The following is a 23,055-nucleotide window of genomic DNA, read 5'->3' as shown; positions in this document are numbered from 1 at the left end:
GTAGGTGTGAAACTGAAAAACGGTCTGCTCCAGGAGACAAGGGCTGCAGTTCTGCTGTCTCTCTCTAGAGCAGGTAAGCGTGGCTGTAAATGAGACCACATTTTCCTACCTTTCATCATTACAGCATTGATTGTGAATTAATTGTATTGAAACGATCTGAAATCCAACATCGTTAGAGGACAGTGTTAAAACATAATATGTAGTCAGATACAGGTAATATGTAAAATACATCTGTCCATTAAAACAGTGTCCTTGTAGGGAGGGATTCATGTGATATGCTTGCAGCAGCATCCACAGTTCTTCTGTCTTGCTTTTCAAACTTGATAGTGCTGTGGAAATAATGTCCACGGGGCTTCGTGTAGCAGGTGCTCTGTTTAATGTGTGGGTTTTTAAAATATTCAGTGGATATGCAGCAGCAAAGTTTAACAAGAAGTACATTCACTTTATGAACGCTTCATGAATGAGACACTCATAGCAGGGACTGGCACAGTTTATGTGCTTTTCCCATATAGCTTTGAGTTGCCGTGTAAGACCTTTCCTAGAAAAAACAAAAATCCAAGGACAGTGCTAATACATGTGAAGCTGAAAATCTAAGCTCTGATATTTCTTCACTTTACAAAAGTAAAAGCATGCAGGGATAATTTAAATAAAATCTCTGCAATTTAGGACTGAAGTTTCTCTTGCTGTTTTAAATGCAAAAGTGTTTTGAATTCCACTGCTGCCTGAATCATAGTCACTAATTACTAATAGTGATTGTTCTTGTTAATCAGATGCTGCTGGTAGTGACAACTAGGAAGCAGAGGAATATGAGTGAAATATTTGGAATCTTATTTCAGATGGATTCAGGATGGTAGCACTTGGGTGAGTTATTTTTTAGGGAGGCATGCTGTGAAATGTAGAACAATAATAGTTGGGACAAGGAAGTGCTTTCAGTTTAGTATGTTGTTGGCAGTGGACTTCTATGTTAAAAATTTCAGTGGTTGAATACAAATGAATGAAATGCAGCCACCTAAGTTATGCTATGAGCTTCCAAATCTGCATAGTGATGGACAACACCTCAAAAGAAAAAAGTGGATATTGATATTTGACTCTATTTTTTTATTTTTTAGGGCAGGCACTTCTGAATCAAGGGTCTACACATTTCTACAGGATTTATAGCTTAGTATATTTCACAAATTCTGGGGGAAAAAAAAACACAAAACAAAAAGCAAGACTTTTCTCTACAAAGGTATAATTTTACAATGAAAAATAAAACCTACAAATCAAGATGTTTGAAAACCATGCTGTAAACCTGGGCTTGGTAAGAAAATCTAAAGAAAACCTAATTCCTTATAATTTTAATTTAAAATACGGCATTGCTTCTCATGTGGAATAGTGAAAAGTCATCTTCCAGATGGACAATAGGAGGCTTCTTTTTTTGCTTGTACAACTTTATCAAACAGATTTCACAGGAAGTTTGAGAAAACTGTGAAACGTGTATCTAAGTGATGTTCAACCTATCAGGAATGTTTTTAATTTTAATTTTGGCACATTGGATGAAGTTTACTTTTATGTATTCCTTAATTTTTGTTAGTAAAGTTACTGTTACAAAAGCAGTAGTACATTCTGGTTTTCTGATCTCAGGGAAGCAGTACATTGCTTTTACTTCACTGTAAAGCTCAGGTAAGCATTAATATATACCGGTTTTTGTAATTAGTTCCTTGGGGTGGGGGGGCAGGGATGAAGCAAGGAAACCTTGTAATTGCTGTATGTGAATACTTAGGTATTGTGAACTTCATGTGGGAGCATCCCAGCATTCTTCTTTATATTGGGAATATTCATGAATAGGGCCTTATTATTATTTTAGGTTCCCTAATGTAAGCTTATTGATAGTGTCAGAATTCCAGAGAATTGCTCCATTGAACTTCAGACTTGATTTGTAGAGGGAGGACAGAGTTGTGGACAGAAGATGGATGTTTGAGGAGTTCATTGATAAGCTTACACGAGTAGTCCACAAAAGCCTAGTGTATAGTGTTGCAGAACAAACACAATCTTTGTTTTTTGAGTTATGTGGGAGAGCAATTTAAAAATCTGAAAGTACACTTGTGTGCTATTTTTTTTTTTTTCTTTGAAGCCGTGTACTTCACTGAGTGCTGCTATCTCAGCTGAAGCAATGGTTAAAGGTACTGTACAAATGGTTAATAATTGCTTCCTATCTATACATTTCAGGGTCCTTTGGCATAGAGGAACTGCATGGCAGTTCCTAACCAAACTTCCCTTGATTACTGGCTTATGGCTTGGAGTCTTTCTTGCAACCCCTGGGCTTATTCCATCAGCTACCTCAAAGATGGTCTGAGTAGTTGTAGGCCCTGTGTGATTGAAGAAAAGTAGATATCACTAACCTTAAATGGTAACTGGTATCTTAACTGGTCAACAGTGTACAGGAAATCAGAACCTATTAGCTCGAATGCTGACAGTCAGTTTCTGCTGAAGTAAGAAGTTTGGGCAGACTGGTGAAAAGAAAGATCTGACATTGTGCACTTGTAAAGTATTAAATACTCTATTCCTTCTCTGATTATTGTCAGTTTAAAATATTTAAAGTGCGTGCCAAATAAAGCCAAACTCGAATTTTAAGCGGATTATTGTAATTCCATTTCTTAAGTTCCTTTTTTTAAGAGAATCTGATGTGTGAAAGAGGTCAGTGCCATTGAAAACATCTCCTCTGCCTGAAGTATACATATATCTCTATATTCCCATGCTCCAGATAATTGTCTTGCAGATATACTTCGCATACATCCCACCAAAAAATACCTTCAGTGCTTACCTTATAACCAATGCTGTTGAGTATGGTTCTCTCAATAAGCAAGTAAATGCTTTTTTTTTTTTTTTTTTTTTTTTTTTTTTTTGCAATTGTGCATATTTTGCAGCTTCAGAAATGTAAGTCTACTTCCTCTTCGAAGACAATGGTGATTTCGTTTTGAGCTTGTGTGAAAAAAACCTTCTTACAAGTCACTTTAAGCTGATAACCTATCCATGGCAATAAATAAAACTACTCAAGTGATGCTGTTGATATTTTGGAATAAGTATTTTTAAGATTTTTTTTACAGTTTCACCTGTCTTACTTTTTATAGTTTTTCAAACTGCCTTGTACGTCCATAAAACTTGTATACCATGATTGCCTGTGCTTATTCCTGTTTATAAATTTTGTGGTTCTCACACATGTTTTTTTTCCTCCTTCCCTGATTCTTTTGGATCAATGAAAAGATGACATTGGTAAATTTAGCTACTCTGATTTTGTCTAACAATAGTATATGAAAATTTGAGTTACTCTTGTAACTCCTTCCCAGCCAAAACGTGTACAATTACCTTGGGGAAGAGATCTCAGATTGGAGTTATGAACTGGAATGATTCTCTTATTCAGTTGTGCTGCTGATTAGAAAGCATAGTGAAAGATTAACTCTCCAGTTCTGGAAAACTTTCCTCCGTTCCACTTCAAAGGGATTTTTAACAGCAGAAATAAAGCAGCCATCGTTCTGTGAAACTTAGATACAGTTGGCATGATCTGGAGTTCATTACTTACTTTTAAACATTATTACTTATTTTCACTGTATTTTGGGGCTTCAAAGTCCAACATGAGGTTAGAGACAGGTTTGTTCCAACTACCATGTAAGTACATGTACCAGAATGTTTGAATAATACAATAGTGGGAGATGGGCGAGTATCAGTGTAAATTTGATGTTGTTCTACAGTGTGGTTTATTTTTTCCTGTTTGTTGTGTCTTTTGATCTTTCCATACTTCCTTAGGCACAGAATTGCTTTGTGTTCAAAGCGTTGTGGTGGTGTAATCAGTACAGTTTTACAAAGTTTTACAAAACAAGCACTCTACACAATCCTGATGGAAGGAAAAGGTTTCTTGTAGCTGGCAGGCATGGGAATCCTAAAAAGTGCTAGCCTGGAATAAAAAAATTGCTCTTTAGTTGTAAAAAAATAAATGCAAGAAATGAGAAGTAGCCAAGTATTTTGTAGTAGGCTGCTGAATGGCTTAAGTAAAGGCACCACGCTCAGCTCCTCCATAGAATTTACTTGATTGGAATTCAAAATTTTATCTGATGACTTTTTGCACAAAGTTTAGGTTTGCTTTTAAAAAATAAAATATTTTTCACTTACTAGTTTCCATGTAATGATTACTGAAGTAATTGGTCTGGAGAACTCAGGAATGTGGTCAAAATGGTGTGCAGGGAGCTGACATGTAAAGCTGTACGTACTGAGATGACAGAGTGCTTGATGGCCCACAAAACCTGCTGAAGGTTGGCAGTTGTCCATTGGAAATCAGTGTCCTAACTGAAATCTGAAGGCAATTAAGGCATCTTTATTCACTGCCAGTGTCTCATTTAAACTAAGACTTTACTCTTTATGTGAAATAGTGCTATTCTTTCATGAACTGGGACTTAGGAGGACCACATATCTCATGAGATAAAAATAAATTAATTTGCTTGTTCCATTTATTAAGATTGTTTCACAGATAGGAAAAAGTATGTCCAGCTGTCCCAAATGCTCTTACTAGTTACACCTCCTCCTCAGATACTGTATATATGCTTAATACTGCTTTCAGTTGCTGTTGCACAGTATGTCTTGATTAAATTAGACTACTCCTTTTCCATAAGTGTAATATCTAGCTATATGATTCCATGCTAATGCATCTTTCTAGATATGTGTAGTGTTATTCTTATTTTTTATTGTGAGGTGCCCATGGGTATGAAATTGTTTTTCCCAGGTGCTTGCTTACAGGATGATACATTGTGCTTAGGACCCTGGGAGGGAATGACTACTGAAACTTGAATGCAAAGCCTTTCTGATCAAACTCTGTTCACATAGGACATTGTGTCTTTCTTCAAATCACTGGTGACAAGCTGAAGGTCTTGTAAAGTGATGTTTCTCTCGTTACATTTTCACACTGCTTTGCGAATGTGTCTGCAATTTTTATGTTAATTTTTAAGCAAACAGTGAAGGTATCCTTTTCCCTTTATCTAGACCTGTATCAAAGGGATCTGAGCTCACTGCATTTTTACTGTGCCAGTATGTAATTGGTAATTAGTGTCAAGAATTACATTTCTAAAGATGGATGCTTTACTATAAATTAAAAACTTAGTACATTGTTGTGAGATAAGAATGCAACAAAGTTTTAAAATAAAATCTCAGGAATACACTGAGGATGATAAGAAAAAATTGTGTATTTTTTGGTAAGGAGTAGTCCATATACTTGCTGTCCAGTAATTAGTTTCCTTGCTTTGTTATCACAGAACTGGTTATTATGGATTTTTTTTTTGCTACATTGATTATTTTTTATTATTTTTTTAAATTTACTTCACTAAATACTCCCCTCCTCATCAGATAAGATTCCTGCACTTATTTTCTCTTTCAACTATGGATTTTAAAGAAGCCGAAATAGGAGTTACTGCAGCTATAACCGTTTTTAGCCAAATGCTTGCAGAAGTTTTGAATGCCTTTTCCTGCCGTTTTTTTTTTTTTTTTCATACTAGCTTGTTGTTATCTTACAAAAATAAACATTTGTAATAGTAACTGCCATTGTTAAAGTGGGCGTAGTTACTGTATGCTTGGCCTGTGGCTAGATTAGTAGACAGATATCAGCGAAAGGTCTTGTTGTCCAGGGAGGCACAGCCCGGAGCACGCTGTGTACGTACAGCGGTGTTATATGTATGAGGGTTAAGGAACTAAAGATCCTAAGTCTGGGTCTTCGTGGTGAGAGCCTGTTCGCATGTGACTTTCCGCTGACAGAAAATGCTCTGTGCTCTATGGAGCTGCTATAAGTGGGTGAAGGATTCTAATGGATTGCTATAGGTTTCTGTTTCTTCACCTAGCAGTTGCTCAAAATAGGCTTGCAAGGAGTTTTGCACTTTATTTCTGCACCCAAGGAAAGCTTTTTATGGCAGAGACAGAAATATATGTGGAAATGTTTTGTCCTCTTTGTCTTTTGGAGCAAAATTCAGGATATGCATGAGTCTTGATAGGATGAGGATGTTTTTAATGGGTTTTCTGAGTGTCAGTGAGCAAGACTCTTTAGCAACTTGTAGTACTTATTTAGTACAGCTTATTACTCCTGTGTCATAAGAAATCATATTAATTGCCAGCGTAACTCAGATTGTTGGGTTTTTTTTTCTTCTTGGCATTTTTCTTGCCCATATATTTAAGCATAAGCTTAGAAAAGATTGCTACCAAATAACAAAACCAGACACAGACAAGATACGTAACTAAAAAAACAAATTGCGATTATTGGAATACTAGGATCTTGCCTCATGACTCCTAGCTGCTTCTGCAGTACAACTAGTAGATGACAATAATAATTTGCTACAATTTTCAGTAGTGTAACCCAAGAAACAAATATAACCCTGGTAAGAAATAGTGATTTTTATCGCAGAAGCATGGCGGTCAAATCATTCTTCAGAAAATAACAAGAGCAAACCTGTTAATCTTATTTCTGGGTGTCTGGTCTCCCTTAAGCCCAGAGTGTTGGGTTTTATAACTTTTGAATTTAGCTTTAGATTATTGAAAGACTTACTTGTTTTGGAAAGAATAATTTTGATTCTCCATTTGACTTAAATGCCATATATTGCCTAACCAGTCATTATGACTTAAATTTTAGAATATGTTGTTTCTTTGCTAGAAATAACATGTTTGTAAGACTTTGATTTTTTTTTTCAATTTTCTTTCTTATATTGTTCATTTTTATAATAATATTTTACTGAGAGAACTGCTAAATTCTCTTTCCAGCAGCAATCTTGAAACATTTGGTATGTGCTGAAAATTCTGCTGGTTTGAATGGTGCCAGGGTGGTCTAAATTCCCTTTCTTATTTGTAAATAATATATTTTAGCTTTTGAAAATCTGTGTAGCTTATCCTGCTAAGTATGCTTATTTCAGCCATTCTAACTGGAGATGTAGAACATAGTATGCACAGCTTTACTTGCATATTCCTATTATCTTAAGCTGATTCAAAGTATAATTTTTTTTCTATAAAATATCTGATCTTTTCTGTTGGGAACAGGGGAGTTAAATGGTCTAAGAAGCTCTTCATCCTGTGAATTACGTGTGGAGACATTTTACCCTGACAGTCATTCAATATGCAATAAGCAATTTCATCTTTATAAGCAGGATAGACTCTAACTTAAAACAGTATGCATGTTCTCATATGCCAAATATATGGACATATACAAATAATCTGCAGTGAGAACTTTGTTTTAGGACTTCTATTTTGGGTTTTAACATACTTGTATTCCCATTTTTCTGTTCATGGCTGCAGACTTTTACCTCAGCAAGGACCATACCTCTTCTGATGTGATGATTTCTACATCTTAGCCAGTTGCATTTCACCTAGTACTGCTGTTATGAGGTATGACAGGCTTAAAGAATCTGAATACAAAGCTCAGTTTGGTGCCAGAGAGATTAAACTGTGTGGTGGAAGCAGGGCAATAAGCAGGATTGATTACAACCCTGGAGCTCAAGAGTGCTAACTCTGGCTTCTTCAAGGTCCTACTTGAAGGAATCTCATGGATTAGAGTTCTGGAAAGTAGCAGGGTCCAAAAGAGCTGGTCAGTATTTAAGCATCACTTCCTCCAGGTTCAAGATCAGTGCATCCCTGTGAGCCAAAGTAGCAAGAGACCTACATGGATGAGCAAGGAGCTTCTGAAAAAGCTCAAATTGAAGAATGAAGTTTACAGAATATGGAAAAAGGGACAGGCTACTTGGTAGGAATACAACATTGTCAGGGTATTCAGAGATGTGGTGAGGAAGGCTACGGTCCACTTGGAATTAAATCTGGCCAGGGATATAAAGAACAAGAAGGGCTTCTTCAAGTACATCAGCAGCAAAAGGAAGGTTAGGGAAAATGTGGGCCTGCTGCTGAATTACTTGGGTGCCCTGGTGATGGAGGATGCTTAGAAGGCGGAGTTACTGAATGCTGCCTTTGCTCCAGTCTTTACCGGTAAGACCATCCCTTAGGAATATCAGACCCTGGAGGTAAGAGGCGAAGTCTGAAGAAAGGAAGACCTTCCCCTGGTCACGGAGGGTTGGATCAGGGATCACAAATCCGTGGGCCCCTATGGGATTGCACCCATGAGTGCCAAGGGAGCTGGCAGATGTTATTGCCAAGCCATTCTCCATCACCTTTGAAAGATCATGGAGAGCGGGAGAGGTGCCTGAGGACTGGAGGAAAGCCAGTGTCAGTACAGCCTTCAAAAAGGGTGATAAGGAGGACCCAAGAAGCTGCAGGCCGGTCAACCTCACCTCCATCCCCGGAAAGGTGATAGAACAACTTATTCTGGATGTCATCTCTAAGCCTGTCAAGGAAAGGAAGGTTATCGGGAGTAGCCAACATGGAATCACTGAATAGGGGAATTTGACTTCATAGTAGCTAGACAAATCCAGGCAGCTAATTTACCTCTGAAAATTTAGGCATCTGTCTTTGGAGATGTGAATCTTCCACACTGAGGGAGATGATCCTTCTTGACCAGGGCCTGTGAGGTTCCACTGGAGGTGATGGCTCCTTCGGTAGAGTTAGTGCTTGGTTGTGAATATTGTCCTGTTTAGCAGTGAAATACTCTATTTCAAAATGCACCCTTTGACACACCAATCTTCAGGAAAAGTACTTGATAAAATTACATTATTGGCAGAGGTGACGAGGTGTATCAAACTGGGATTAATTAATTATTACCAAACTAGCAGAGGTGTAGCCTCAGTACTTCTCATTTTAGAGCCAAGTAACAGAAATGTTTTTCTTTCATATTTTCACATTCTGTACAAGTTTGTTTCCCTTTTACAGAAAAATGCTGGAAGAAATAGGGTGTTTTAGCTTCTAAAACCACTTTGAAGTAAAGGTGCAGTGGCTGCCACCTGATGGTGTTTTCCAACAGTGCCTCTCACACTGCAGCCTGTGATCCCCTGGGCAGCAGAGGATCAACAGGAACCTACATGGTGTAATATTTCTGTTTCATTTATGCTTTTTCTGTATTTTTATAACATATAAATGTATTTGTAGTTTTTTTTCAAGATATATGTAGAAGATATATATATGTATTTTTTATATATATATATATATGTAAGATAATGCAGAATGCTTGTTAGTGATACATGTAAATGATGTAAGAAAGTAACAATTTTCTAATGTGAGTGAAAGGCAAACAGTGGGTGTTGAGTACCACTCAATAGATACTCCTCGTGAACTTCAGTGGGTGGTGTGTTGGCCAAATGAAGAGACAGCCTAGAGTATTCTCAAGGGAAGATGATGAAGAACTATTGGAGAAGCTGAGGCAGCTAGAAAAAAAGGAATATAGAATAATGGAATAGTTTGAGTTGGAAGGGACCTTCAAAGCTCATCTAGTCCAACCCACCTGCAATGAGCAGGGACATCTTCAACTAGATCAGGTTGTTCAGAGCCCTGTCCAGCCTGGCCTTGAGTGTCTTCAGGGATGGGGCATCTACCACCTCTCTGGACAACCTGTGCCAGTGTTCCACCACCCTCATTGTAAAAAATTTTTTCCTCGTGTCTAGCCTGAGTCTCCCCTCTTGTAGTTTAAAAACATTACTCATCGTCTTATTGTAACAGACCCTGCTAAAAAGTGTGTCCCCATCTCTCTTACAGACCCTTTTTCAGTACTGAAAGGCCACAATAAGGTCTCACTGGAGCCTTCTCTTCTTCAGGCTGAACAGCCCAAACACTCTCAGCCTGAATGAAATATGATTTATTCTTTTTCCTTTTGTGTTTGTCAGGCACTCTAACAGAAGCATAGAACTTAATTTCACACTTATGACATTTGGCTAAAATCCCTGTAACTATTTTAGGAAGCCAAATTCATTAGCCTCTATGAGGCAGTATGTTTAATGCTGTCTTTAAGTAGCCGTTGCTGCCATTTAGTACTAGTTTGAGGAAGTTCACTGCCAAGTTTTTCATTTTACTAGAATGTGCCATAGCTGATCTTTTACTTTGTTGGGATGAACACAAATGGTTAAATGATAGGTGCCAGGAGCTGTGGCTCAGGAAGAGTAGGAATGGGAGACTGGTAAGAGGACAGACCAGGCCTTGCCCATTGTGATCTGAATTTGTTGGCTGGTTGGTTTGGTTTTGTTTTTTGCTGATCTTGATATCATTAAAAATACTTAATGGCAAAAGGGAAAGTGTGAGCAGTACTGGAACTGTTAGTGACAAGAAGATATCTAAAACACTAGTAGCTGACCTCATTTTGGGGAATGGCTAACTCTTTTTGTCCTTGCTCCCCACACCGAGTGCTCCTCCTAGAGTACCTGCAGGCCAGCCAACTAGCTCAGTGTTCTCTGGACCTGTTGAGGGTTGGGTTGCAGTTAGCTGAGTGCTCGTGTTCTTAATTCTTGTTTAAGGTCCACAAAATGAGTTTTATACATCTCTCGTAATCTTCTGCCGAGAATTGGTTGTCACCATGTAGCATTTGTACCGAGCAGAATATGTAATTTCTCCCATATTCATTCCTCCTCATTCAGTGCTTTTCCATCAAACCCCACATTCTTCTCACAACCTGTTGTTAAATGCGCTGATTGTTCTTTCTTATGATTGGGTATTTGTGAATATAGGAGACAGAGCTTCCGTTTTCTTGGTGAATTGACTCTCTCCTATTTCAGAACTTGCCTTTTTCCTGTTTTCCTGCTGTTAATAAAATCAGGTGCAGCATGGTTATTGGGTAGGGCCGTTAGTCCAATAAGATAGCAGAGAAGCCAAGATGTGTAACTGTTTCTAAACATTGAGAAGCACAGGAAAATAAATTGGAGCTAAAAATTCAGCTTCCATATACTATTATATGGTCTTTGTAAGAAAAATGCTTGCAGACAATTAGTTGTAAATTCACTGAGCTATTCGGAGGTGAATCTTGTGCATTTCACAAAAGTTTGCTAAGTAACATGTGTATTGCATACCTTGTGTTAAAATATTAAATCACTGATCCATGGAGAACAAGTTGTTAATAATCTAACTGTTCAATTACTGTTTGCAAGTCTTCAAAATTAAGACACAGAAACAAAGGACATTTTGTCTTCTCTGCACAAGATGTTAATTTAAAAGATCCTTAATGCTGTCGGGGGGGAGTGAGGTGGGGAAGAGGTGGGGGAATAAAGTTTAAAAGTTAAAATTTATCTGCAAAAAGCCTTGTATCTTCTTTGCTTGATTCATCAAAAGCTGAAACATTTAAAAGCGAAATCCTTGCTTCCTGATGAAGCAGAGGGGTGGGCTGCTGCAAGATATCAGACTCCCTGGACCAAGGTAGCTTGTTCTGAGGTTTGCTTTTTGGCCTGCCCCTAAGCTTCCCCTACCCTGTCACTGCTGCTTCAAGTAAAGCGTCACTTAAGGGCACAGTTACCTTGACTCGTAAATAGGACTGCTCTGTACCCTGCAGGATCAAGTCCTTCATGGAGTATGCTTGGGATTTATTATTTTTATTTTGTGCTGAGGTACAGTGATATGGAGAGTAGCAACCATTGTCATGTAGGAAAACTGCAGCTTGCCTGGAATAGGTGAGATTAGCTTTAGATTAAAAAAAAAAAAAATTAAATCTTGCAGGTTGAGGGCCACAAAATGAGGATGTCTGCAGTATTCAGGAGGTCTGTGCAGTCACAGGAAAAATATTTTTTCCACCCACCCAACAGTATAGGATTTTTTAATAAATATTTTAGCTAAGTGTGAGTTAAAATATGAAGTTTTCTTGAGCACTTCAGATGCTGTGTTCTATAAAAATACACATAATACTTAAATTTTGCAAGAAGATAACCATGGTGTACTAAGCAAAAGCTTTCAGACTCGGTTGGTCTTTCCCACCTGCGTGGAGGGAAAGCACAAGAGTTCTTTGTGCAGGCGAGAGTGGATCGGTTAAGCTGTCACATGGGAGGAAGATAGTTGCTTCTGCTTTTTAGAGAACAAGCACAGATTGTGAAGCCTCCGCTGTTGTATTACATTGTTCATGAATTCAAGTCCAAGGGCCTAAAAGCCTTTTTTTATATCACTTGGGAAGTTAATCATGGTTATAAGAACAAATGAATTACTGTGTCATTCTTTCACTGCTGGGATAGTGTTTTCTGTCTTGTATACAAAGTATTCATGCAACTGAGATGGTTCATGCTGTGGAATAACTGATAGAAAAAACAGGGTAACTATGTTTAACTTGCACCTATATTATTTCAGAGCTGTACTGTTGTTACACAAAGATTTGTCTTAGAACTGGTATTTTTTTTACGGAGGAAGAAATGTAAAGTTGAGGCTTTTTACACAGTAGTTTCTCCCCTATTTTAAACTGTTAGGCACATTCTCCATTTGGAATCTACCTGCTGCTATAATATCTTTCTTCTTTTTTTTCTTCTTTTTTTTTTTTTTTTTTCATGAACTATCACTAGTCTTGTTCTCTTTTTTTTTTAGAAAGCAATAGTATGGAATTCAGTGCTGGGATAAAAGTATTTTTATGTCATGGGATTTAGTTTTGAAGTAAAACATTATTACTTAACCTCTGCAAAAATATTCATTCTTAGGTGGATTGTGTTTTGATTTATAAACATTTTTTAAGTCTTTAATCACTAGACACAGTTCTCAGTGTCTAAAATTGGTTATTAACAGTAGGTTTAGATGTTGCTTGAAAGAAAATACATTTTGTTTACAATATCCATCTGCTTATTACGTTTCAGCACTGAACAGGAACAGTTATTTCCTGCCTCAGAATATTTTGTTTCCTTTGTCTCTACAAAGAGAGAGAAAAAAAATAACAGAACCCCTTCTTACCAGTGGAAACTTCTCATTTATCTAAGTAGGGATTTCTGATGAATCAACCTTAATAATACATTGCTGATGAAGATAGAAATTATAATTTTAACATTATCTTAATGCAATTAATATTATTGGGAATATATTGTAGGTCACGATACAGTACATAAATACAGCTTTAACTGCATAGTTAAATGTTTCAGAAGCTGAAGACTGCATGCACGAAAGCAGTGGTTGTAAATAAATTATTGCATAGCTTTATCTTCCACTTTAAGTTGTGATTTGTATATTTGTTTTTGTTAATAAAACTTCATTCTGAGAACTGGCTTGATCAAGCTTGCTTATTTTTAAAGGCGGCTAACTTGAAGAAGATGGGTGGAGATCATGTACTGCTGCTTAAGAATGTGGTTTTCATGATGGTTTAGCAGGTAGCTCAACAGAATCAGGAAATCTACCAGACTGTTCCTATTTGTTTTTCAGTGTCAGACAGTATCTTTTCCTTTTTTGTTGTTGCCAGCAATCACAAGCAACTACTTTGGTGAAGGTTAAAAATGAAAAAAGTACAAGCCCAGATGGATTACACTTTCGTTTTACAGATGTGAACTTACTATGAATATTGCTATAATTATAGCTGACTTGAAGAGCTTTTGCATTATCAGTCACTCAGAAAACAACTGTGAAGGCAACTAGCCTTAGTCTCATGACTAGCCTTACTTTCATGACTTCGGTGTCTAGTGTAACCATACTTAATATGTATTACTTGACAAGTCCTCTTTTTTGAGGAAGAATTCATGTATAGGGAGAGGCACTGCATACATGGTTTCATGTTTGTGCATCTTGTGAAGATGGAAGATTTTTGATATTAATTTATATTAATTTCCTAAGTAGTTTTAAAATAGAGATTGCAAGCTGTAGATTGCCAAGGTGTATATGAACCATCACAGCACCGTGGAACTTTTGGTGAATGACATGACACATAGGTGATTTTTGTATCAGTTCAATATTTGCCAAGTCTTTGTTTTTTACTGGGTGCCCAGTGTTACAGGCAGTACACATATTTTAAAGAACTAGCCCTCAAAACAGGTCTGCTCCAAATGGCAGACTAGCAAATTAGTCGTAACTCTTAAAAGGCTTGCTGCAGTCAATTGGAAGTAACGTTTTTAACAGCTGGGTTGTAAGGAGGAGGTGAAGAGGGTGGCACAAAGTTTAATAATGCTGTGGTATTGCACTTTAACTACAAATAATTGTTTGTGGTTATATTATATTTATGATTATATGTTTTTTTTATTTGCTATAGTCGTGACATGGAGAATAAAGAAACCCTCCGGGGGTTGCAGAAGATGGATGACCGCCCAGAAGAGCGCATGATCAGGGAGAAACTCAAGGCAACATGTATGCCAGCCTGGAAGCATGAATGGCTGGAAAGAAGAAGCAGGAGAGGTCCCGTGGTAAGTGGCACTGATGGAAAGGCAGTATCTGTGACAGCTATTACGAATAGAAATTCCTTGTATTTCTTTCTATCAGAAACTTCTTTGTCTTATTAACTTGCAAACTCTTAATTGCAGTGCAGTTCATTTTTTTTATGAGCTGTTTAACAGCAAACTGTCATTGACTTTCTGAAATGTACGCATTTATTAAGCTTTATTTTTGAGAAAAAGGCATATAGCCATGCTGTTGTTTTGTGTAGTAATACTGTAACAACACTGCCCTCTAATGTCAGCAACAAAAGTAGCTCCTGTTCATCAGGTAAAAAATTGAATGTGAAACTGCACTATGGTGCTTTGCACTCCTTTGATTCTTAGCGGTTTCATGACTTCACTTTTCCTTAGCTCGGAAATGTCAAAGTTTTCTATGGATCGTAATGGAAGTGTATGGATTTTTTTGCTAGATGAAAAAGCAAACTGCACTCTTACCAGAACCAGGAAAAGAACCCAAAGCTGAATAACTTTTCACACAAATCTCAACACTGCTAAACTTTGGATGCCGGAGTATTCTGTTAGCTTTTTGGTTAATGCTTTTGTATATTAAAAAAAAAAAAAAAAGGGCTGCGTTGCTTTTTATACTTTTCCTTTATTCTGTTCACTTTCATAATCAGATAGCAATATATTTAAAAACTGTTGCAACAAGAGTTTCTGAAAAGTTCAGGTTTGTGATATGTTAAATATGATGACTTCTTAAAGTAAAATGAGCAGTGCTTGAGTCAAGGCTGTAAGTGCAGGTTTTCATTCTCTTAGGCAGTGCCTAAGTGCTAGACCACAGCTTCCTCGTTGTTCTCTTTTCCCTGTAGCCAGCTGAAACTGAAATGCATTTCTGGATAATGGAATAGTTTGAGTTGGATGAGAAGTGTAGAACTCAAACTGACTCTGCCTGCTGTGGCTGCTTTCAATTCAGTTCCCAGGGGCCTTACTCTTCTCATGCATTATGGAAGCTGTTTTGAAATATTCTGTACCTCAGTGTCAAAATTCAGTGTTTGTGCAACAACGCACTGTATTAGAAGTGTATGTACTCGCTCTGAGCATGGTGTCAATTCATGTAGTGCAGCACAGTGTTTGACTCAGATGCCAGATGTTGTGTAGGTGTTTTACTTGTATTGTAGGCAGGACACTTGGGAAGCTGCAGCACACCTTAATCTTGCTGCATTGCCTGCAGGTTTAAAGTAATTTTTATTCTGCAACAAGTGTTGTGCTGTAGAAATAATGACCCTGATACTTACTGTTTATAACGGATGTACCCAATGTTACAGCTCTTAATAACCAGACAATGCCTGTAGAAAAAAAATTCCTTTGGCTCATACTATCCAAATGAGGGAATTGCTGTCCTTTGAGATATCAGGAATGACAATTACAGAAGTACTTTAAGAATCAAGTTGGTTGGCACTACAAATAGACAGGAAAAAAGGTTCTAGCTTTTGTGTTGCATATAGATTAATGAGATATTGGATGTTAATATTAAACCTGGGGAATATGCAGACTTCAGATGTCTGGATAATGGTTTTGTTATATAATGCTAACAAAATAAGTTTTGATTCACTTCTTTTTCCTTTAGTATAAAATGATCAATTCACAATTCTAACATAATTTAACTCCTGCAAGGTGGTGAAACCTATTCCTGGGAAAGGAGATGGATTGGAAATGAACAAACTCTCTCTAGAGCCCCAGTCTGAAGGACAAAGCACTGCTTCTTCACCTGCACAGAAAGGAAGACGTAGTCCTTCTCCTAGTAGCTCCTCTTCATCATCCTCTAGGACTGTTAAATCTGAATCACCAGGTGTTAGAAGAAAAAGGGTATCTCCAGTGCCTGTAAGTTGCAAGCTGTGATGTAATTTTTAATTTGGCTATACTCAGCAATCTTTTGCTTATAGAGGCAATTAATTTTCTCCCTGTGTAGGGCAAGATGCTGATACAAAGGGATTATGACAGGCTATCACTTGAGTGAGATATGCAGAGCATATCCCATGTTACATTTCTCAAATGTGGAATTTTATTCTCTACTCTTAGGTGCATGTTTGTTTTTTTTTTTAATTCAGTCCTGCTTTTCATTTTTATTTCTAGGAAATAAATGAAGAAATACAGATAATGTAGTTGTGAAGAAGTGTATGTGCTCTTTGTTTGATTTGCTCAAAGAAGTGATAGTAGTTTGGGTTTTTTTCCAGTAGTTTTGCATGTCAGTTCTCCAGGCAGGTATATTCTGTCAGACATAGGATTGTTTACTGGCTTAAGATTCTGCAGAAGTGTTTTACTGGTATGCTGTTTGTGATCCTCTATTCCATAACTGATCTTTGTGTACAGATGAGAGAAGGTTTGGTGATGTTCATTGTTAGAAGACTTAACTCTGTCATTACATCTGAGAAGATCTGGAATAGGACACTTTAAACAGTAGTAACTGGCTTCATTAAAGAAGATCAAGAGTATAAAGTTTGGAGCCGTAATATCCAGTGGGTTTGCTTGTTATAAAAATGCTGATCCACAGTTAAGCTTCAGTTGACTTGTCTACAGCTTCACAATGCAATTAGGTTAAGAATAAGATCTAACTGCTTTTATTGTCTCATTTGCTCTGAAGATACTTCAAAAATTAAGTAAATACATCCTGCCGTTTCTCTGAATTTGAACTAGGGACAACTATCACAAGTTAGAGCACTGCAGCACAGCTCTTTTTGTCTTGACAAGAGAAACTGAAAGGTTAAAAAAAAACCCCACAAAACCAACCAAACAAAAACAAAACAAAAATCCACTAAACTGTCTAATTTAGCCTTTGAATTTTTACTGCATTGTTTTACTTTATTTTATATTAATGTTTCATATAAAACCTTTAAAGTTCAGGCTGTCTTTTACTTAACTGATGGACAGTGAGTCAATTATAACCTGCATCAATACATAAAATTAAAAGCAGATATAAATCAAAGCAGAAGATTTAAAATTGGACAGAGCCATTAATGCATCTCTGTTAGAAATGTAAAGAATTTAGTTTAAGACAGTTTTAAGAGAAGGTTTGGGCCATTGAATTTTTGATCATGGGGAAACAAAACAAAACAAAAAATACATCCTGAGCTGAAAGTTGCTTTAATTGTGCAAAGGAGAGGAAGCTGCATCCTTTTTCCTTTCCTCTGGAATTTCTTAAGCTTTTGTTCCTTGTTGACTGGATATTCTTTTTTTAAAACTGAAGTCATAGGATTTCTTCAATTCTGAAATATATTAGCATTATAACCTTATGTAATTTCCTGTATTGAGTCACAAGTCCATGATTATCTTCTTATTGAATTATACTTGCTAATTCAGTAGTAATGTGGTAAGACAACCAATGAACACTTGCAAATAGAAGGAATCTCTCTTCTGTCATAATGTCAGACAAAATTTCAGTTTTTCGTCCGCCCTTGAGTTCTGGGCATGCAAGAAAAGCAATCCCCTTCTAAAATTATTTCGTCTAAGCAGGTAGTAGTAGTTTCAGGTTTGGGGGACTGTCTTATTCTATCACGTTTGGAAAACAAAACCAAAACAACAGACAAAAAAAAAATAACCCACTAAAAAGAACTTGCTGCCTTACTTTTGTCTTGGAAGTGCTTATGGTGGAACCACTTATGTAGTTTCAGAGTGGACGGATAACACCACCTCGACGAGCCCCATCTCCAGATGGCTTCTCTCCATACAGCCCTGAGGAAACAAATCGTCGTGTCAACAAAGTTATGCGAGCCAGGCTGTACCTGCTGCAGCAGATAGGACCCAACTCTTTCCTAATTGGAGGAGACAGCCCTGATAATAAATACAGAGTGTTTATTGGGCCTCAGGTAGAGAACCTTTTTGTGTTGTCTGTAGCATTTGTTAATTTATAGTTAATTTTGGAAGAATTCAAAAACAAATTAGATCAAGTTAATGGCCAATCCATGACAGTGGTACTATAAAGTAATGTTTAAAAGTTGTAATCTGTTCTCATGTAATATAATGATCATCTTGTATGTTGTCAAATAGGTAGCAAGTGTATTAGTTTTGTCTAAAGTTTCTCTTTAAAAAAATAACCCACCACTCTAGTTTGGAAAAAGTAATTGCTATTATCTATTTCTCATTCTTAGAATTGTCTATGAATTATATATGTCTAGTATTTTGACTAAAATTTGACCACTTCATTTTCCTACTTTCTCACTCTGAAACACATTATTGTGTTCGTGGGACATATATAAATGACAAGTACATTACTTAATTCCTTTAGTGGTGTGGTAATTTCATTAATACCCATAGCAAGATCTTTTTCATAGACATTCATAATACTAATGTGATCCTACATTGGGGAACATCTAGGTTTTTGAGTAAACAGAAGCATCTCATTTAAGTTTGCTGTCCTGTTATGGATATATGATGATTATATGCATAAATTCCTTCCTAGTATGAATTGTAGCAATAGCTTTAGTTGATTTTAAAAGAATGACAAAATGGGAAGAAAAGCCAGTTGAAAACTGGTGTAATAATTGTCTGTTTTTCCATATATTAATATATTTATTAATACTATTTTGGGAATTAACATTTTCTGTAAGGATATGTAAGAAGATATTTATGCTTATATAAGAAATATTTGCCATCAACAACTATTATTTTCTGGTTTGCAGGAGGGTAGTGTGTATTCTATGAGGCACTTAAATGTGGAAAAATTATCTATGTCATTATCAATTCAGTAAAGCCTTAGCATATACTTTTCTTTGCAGACTTGTAGCTGTGGCCGTGGAACATTCTGTATTCACCTGCTGTTTGTTATGCTGCGCGTGTTCCAGCTTGAACCCTCAGACCCAATGCTCTGGAGAAAGACACTGAAGAACTTTGAGGTAATCAACTTCTAATAGAACTAATGGCAGATCTTAAACACGCTCCAGATAAATGTTTTTAGAACATTATGTTAAAAATGCTGAAAACTGTTGCTTTTGAAAGCAATTAGAATGTATGTTTTTAATTATATCTTTAATTCTGTCTCAAGAGCTCTGCAAGTAGGAAAAAAATAGCTGCAAATAAAAGACATAACTAAAAGAAGAGAGCTGTAGTTTAGTGAGTGATTCTAGTAATGGATTTTTTATTCAAATTTGTCTATCTGTCTCACTGATGAGCTGTGAAAGGAAACAGGATCTAAGGATATTCAGAAGTAATTGTGTATATACTTAAACCTGTTACTTATTTTTAGTAAGCAAGTACATTTTTATTGCGAAGTGCTATGCGTTATTGTGAAGGTGGATAGATCTTTTTTTAGCAGTAATTAAGCTTCAGTAATAGTAATAGTACTTTTAATTACAACCTACACATATCATAAATACAACTGTTGCTATCTTTTTCTGATGTTAGGTTGAGAGTTTGTTCCAGAAATATCACAGTAGGCGTAGCTCGAGGATCAAAGCTCCATCTCGTAACACCATCCAGAAGTTTGTCTCACGCATGTCAAATTCTCATACATTGTCATCATCTAGTACCTCTACATCTAGCTCAGAAAACAGGTTAGTATTTTTCTAAAGGAATTAACAGCTTTGTTCTGTGGTTTTCTTCTAATTTTGGAGGTTTAGAATCGCCTACATTCCTGTTCAAAACTTCTTTCATTTCAAGCCATGTTAAGTCTCTGTATTTGCAAACAATCAAGTCAAGCATATGTTAGTCACCATGGTACCAAGTGGGCATATTTGCTTTTAACTGTTGTTTGAAAAGTGTTTAGTTGTGAAAAGAATTATTTTGACCCTTTTATGAATTTGGGAAACAAACTTCTGAAATGTAAGTGCAAGTCTGAAGCATATATGAACTTTGGAAAACTATTTTGTATGCATTTATTCAAATACAGCACTTGTACAAATGTTGACAAATGAACGTGGGTTTTCCTTTTCTCTTGTCCTACTATGGAGAAATGCTTGTGCAGACAATATACTGAAATATTTTTGGTTCGATGCACTGTGTTTTTGTAAACATAAAAAAATAAAAAAGCATGTATTTTTTAAAAAAACACTTCATGTGAAATGAGTGATTACATTATTTTAAGAAAGCTATTTAAACTATCAAGATTTTTATAGTTTATACAATATATGCCTTATCTATAAATTGTAAGTGATATTTGTTTCTTTGTTTTGGGGTTGTGTTTTGGTTGTGTTTTTTTTTCCCAACTTCTACTGCTGGAGTGCTTTTGTATGTTCTTTCCCTTGATTTTGAAAAGATATTGGTTAACTTCTTAAACAAGTAATTTGTGCATGCATTAGTTAGTGGGTGAACTAGACATCCTCTGGAGAGGTCAAACCCCAGAAGGCAACCTAAACTGAGGCTTTCTTTTGTATAAAGTGAAACCTGACATACAGAGTACCTTGATATGTTACTTTGTGATAATAGCCATATAGTGAGATGAACATATTCAGATAGGTCTATAATTCTGATTTACAGATTCTGACCTTAGTTTCCCATTATCTTTTACTTATTTTTCCAAATTGTCAAATAAAGTTCATAAACAAAGCTGTTAAATACTTAATCTATTCTGGAACTACTTACCTGGCAAGCCAGTTCCTTTAATGTAGATACCTTGTATAGGAAAACGTGTTTTTTTTTAATATAGTTGGCTTCACTGGAAGTCTACTGTGTTAGTTCTCTTTTTTTGACAGGATGATTCTTTCAGTTATTTGCCAGTACACCTGATGATTACTTCTTTGCATTACTGGTTCAATGAGATAAGGTGCTATTTTGTGCAAGCCTAATCTTGCATAATATTAGTATAAGTACTGGAGAACACTGAACATCAGATTCATTTGAGAGAAATAATTTTCATTTACTAATTCTTCAAAAATAAGTTTTATTAATACTTGTGTTTTTATAGAAGCTGTGGAAATGAATCTTTACTGTAAGCTTGTTTTTGTGGATTTTTCAAGGACGAAAAGTAGTGTCAACCATTTACAAGTAAACAGAAGTGAATATATGCATCTATGAACAATATAGATACTAATAGATTTTATTTTTACAATATCTTCCTGAACAAAGACAGGGTTCCTGCAAACATTTAGACACACAAATTTTGTTCTTCTTAAATGTGTGCTATGAATAGCGAGAGTTTTGCACATTTAAACAATATCACAGAAGATTAACATTTGTGGTTTTCCCTACATGTTGCTTAAGATAATAATTTTACTTCTGGCAAAATCTCTGGTTGTATCCATTTAAAAATTAAGGTGAGGGTAAATTAAATGGAAGTAACATGTAAAACAGGGAAAATGTTTGGGTGGTTGGTTTTTTTTTTTAGATCCACATGTGACATGTAGGTACGTTAGTGTTCAGGTAAATCTGGTGCATCTGTTTGTTAGTGGCAGAAAACTGAGTGGCTGTTGTCTTCTGTTAATTCTTTGAGGTTTACATACGTTCATCAAATAGTAGTTACAGTTGCCTGTGATGGGCTAAAGACTACCTTGTGACTCAATACTCTGAAATGAGTCTGATGGAAAAAATGTGGGTAGCTTTCAAAATATAAAAATTTCATAGTTTTTCAAAACCAAATTACAAATAAAAAAGTGAAGGTTGGTTTGTTTCAAGAAGCCTTAGGGGAAAAAAAAAATGTAAGTTTCCAAGGCTGGGCCTTTCAATCCCTAATTGGTATCTGACCTAGTTTGAAAAGATGTCATGCGTTTTGTAACTTTCCCTTTCATTTCAACACAGTGTTGTCTGTACTCAGTGCTTCTAAAAATGTTGTTGCTTATTATTCAGTCCAAGGTTCAAGAAAATTATTCATTAATAGTCTATAATTATTCAGAAGTGACTGTTCCAAAATGGAACTTAAGCTTTTTTTCACTGTTGAAGCCTGTTTTGAATTCTGCTATACCACTTTTACAATCACAAATATCTATTTTTATAGTATGAAGGATGAAGAAGAACAAATGTGCCCCATTTGCTTGCTAGGCATGCTGGATGAAGAGAGCCTGACGGTGTGTGAAGATGGCTGCAGGAACAAGTTACACCACCACTGCATGTCAATATGTACGTTGTCATCTTTTGTCCAGTTAAGTTCTAGTGACTCTAAATATGCAAAAGTATTATAACTTAGCATGTTTTCATTTGTGTGTTTTAAAATAAAAAAACAGAAACCTGCTCTTAAGTCATGCCTGGTAGCTCTTTGAGATTTGAGTGCTACGGATATGCCTTATTTTATCAGTTATTCACGAATCAAGTTTGTAATTTAATGCTTTGAGAAAGAAGTTAACTACAGGGCTGGAGGTTTGAGCCTCTTTTACTTGAATGAAAAGATTATCCAACTGTGACTTGTCATGTGGACACATGAAAGTCATCTACTATCAGCTAAGATTATACTGTAATTATGGAGTATGCTTACATACTACATTAAATAAAATATATAAATAATTATACTTTTCTTTAACAAGTAAAATTCCATCTCTTGTATTTTGATACTCTTGAAAAAGTATTGCTTATGTTTGAGGTTCAAAAGGAATTGCATTTCAGTTCATAACTTTTAATATTAATTGTAGTGCTACAACAAAGCATTTCTGCATGCAAAAGATGTTTAAGTGCCCATATTTATCAGGCTGCTGCAAATGGCTCAGTTCAGAAGCTTTTATCCTGAAACTGACATTCTTCAGTAAAATGTAGAAATAGTAATGCTATCTTCTGTTTTTAGACATTGTAAGACTGAAGTATCTATTGTCCTGTTGCTCTCTTCCAGGGGCAGAAGAATGCAGAAGAAACAGAGAGCCACTTATATGTCCTCTTTGCAGATCTAAATGGAGATCTCATGATTTCTACAGGTAATGAGCGATTCAGTCTGCATTTAACAAACCATCTGTTTCTGGATCCT

The 23,055-nt window shown here is 36.2% G+C and overlaps 1 protein-coding gene across 2 annotated transcripts in view; it reads left to right on the top strand.

Moving 5' to 3' along the window:
• Window positions 1-23,055, top strand: part of MAP3K1 (mitogen-activated protein kinase kinase kinase 1) — a 63,248-nt gene that overhangs the window by 24,919 nt on the left and 15,274 nt on the right. For both annotated transcript variants that reach the window (XM_082075290.1, XM_082075291.1), the window contains exons 2-8: window positions 14,060-14,210; window positions 15,855-16,061; window positions 17,843-18,043; window positions 18,953-19,069; window positions 19,578-19,726; window positions 22,102-22,223; window positions 22,924-23,005. In XM_082075290.1, coding sequence (XP_081931416.1) covers window positions 14,060-14,210; window positions 15,855-16,061; window positions 17,843-18,043; window positions 18,953-19,069; window positions 19,578-19,726; window positions 22,102-22,223; window positions 22,924-23,005 — 1,029 coding nt within the window. The remainder of the gene's footprint in view (window positions 1-14,059; window positions 14,211-15,854; window positions 16,062-17,842; window positions 18,044-18,952; window positions 19,070-19,577; window positions 19,727-22,101; window positions 22,224-22,923; window positions 23,006-23,055) is intronic.

Source organism: Streptopelia decaocto (assembly GCF_964273445.1).
Source record: "Streptopelia decaocto genome assembly, chromosome: Z".
NCBI lineage: Eukaryota > Metazoa > Chordata > Aves > Columbiformes > Columbidae > Streptopelia > Streptopelia decaocto.
The sequence above is the reverse complement of the archived record's forward strand: the minus strand, read 5'-3'. Positions and strand labels throughout refer to the sequence as shown.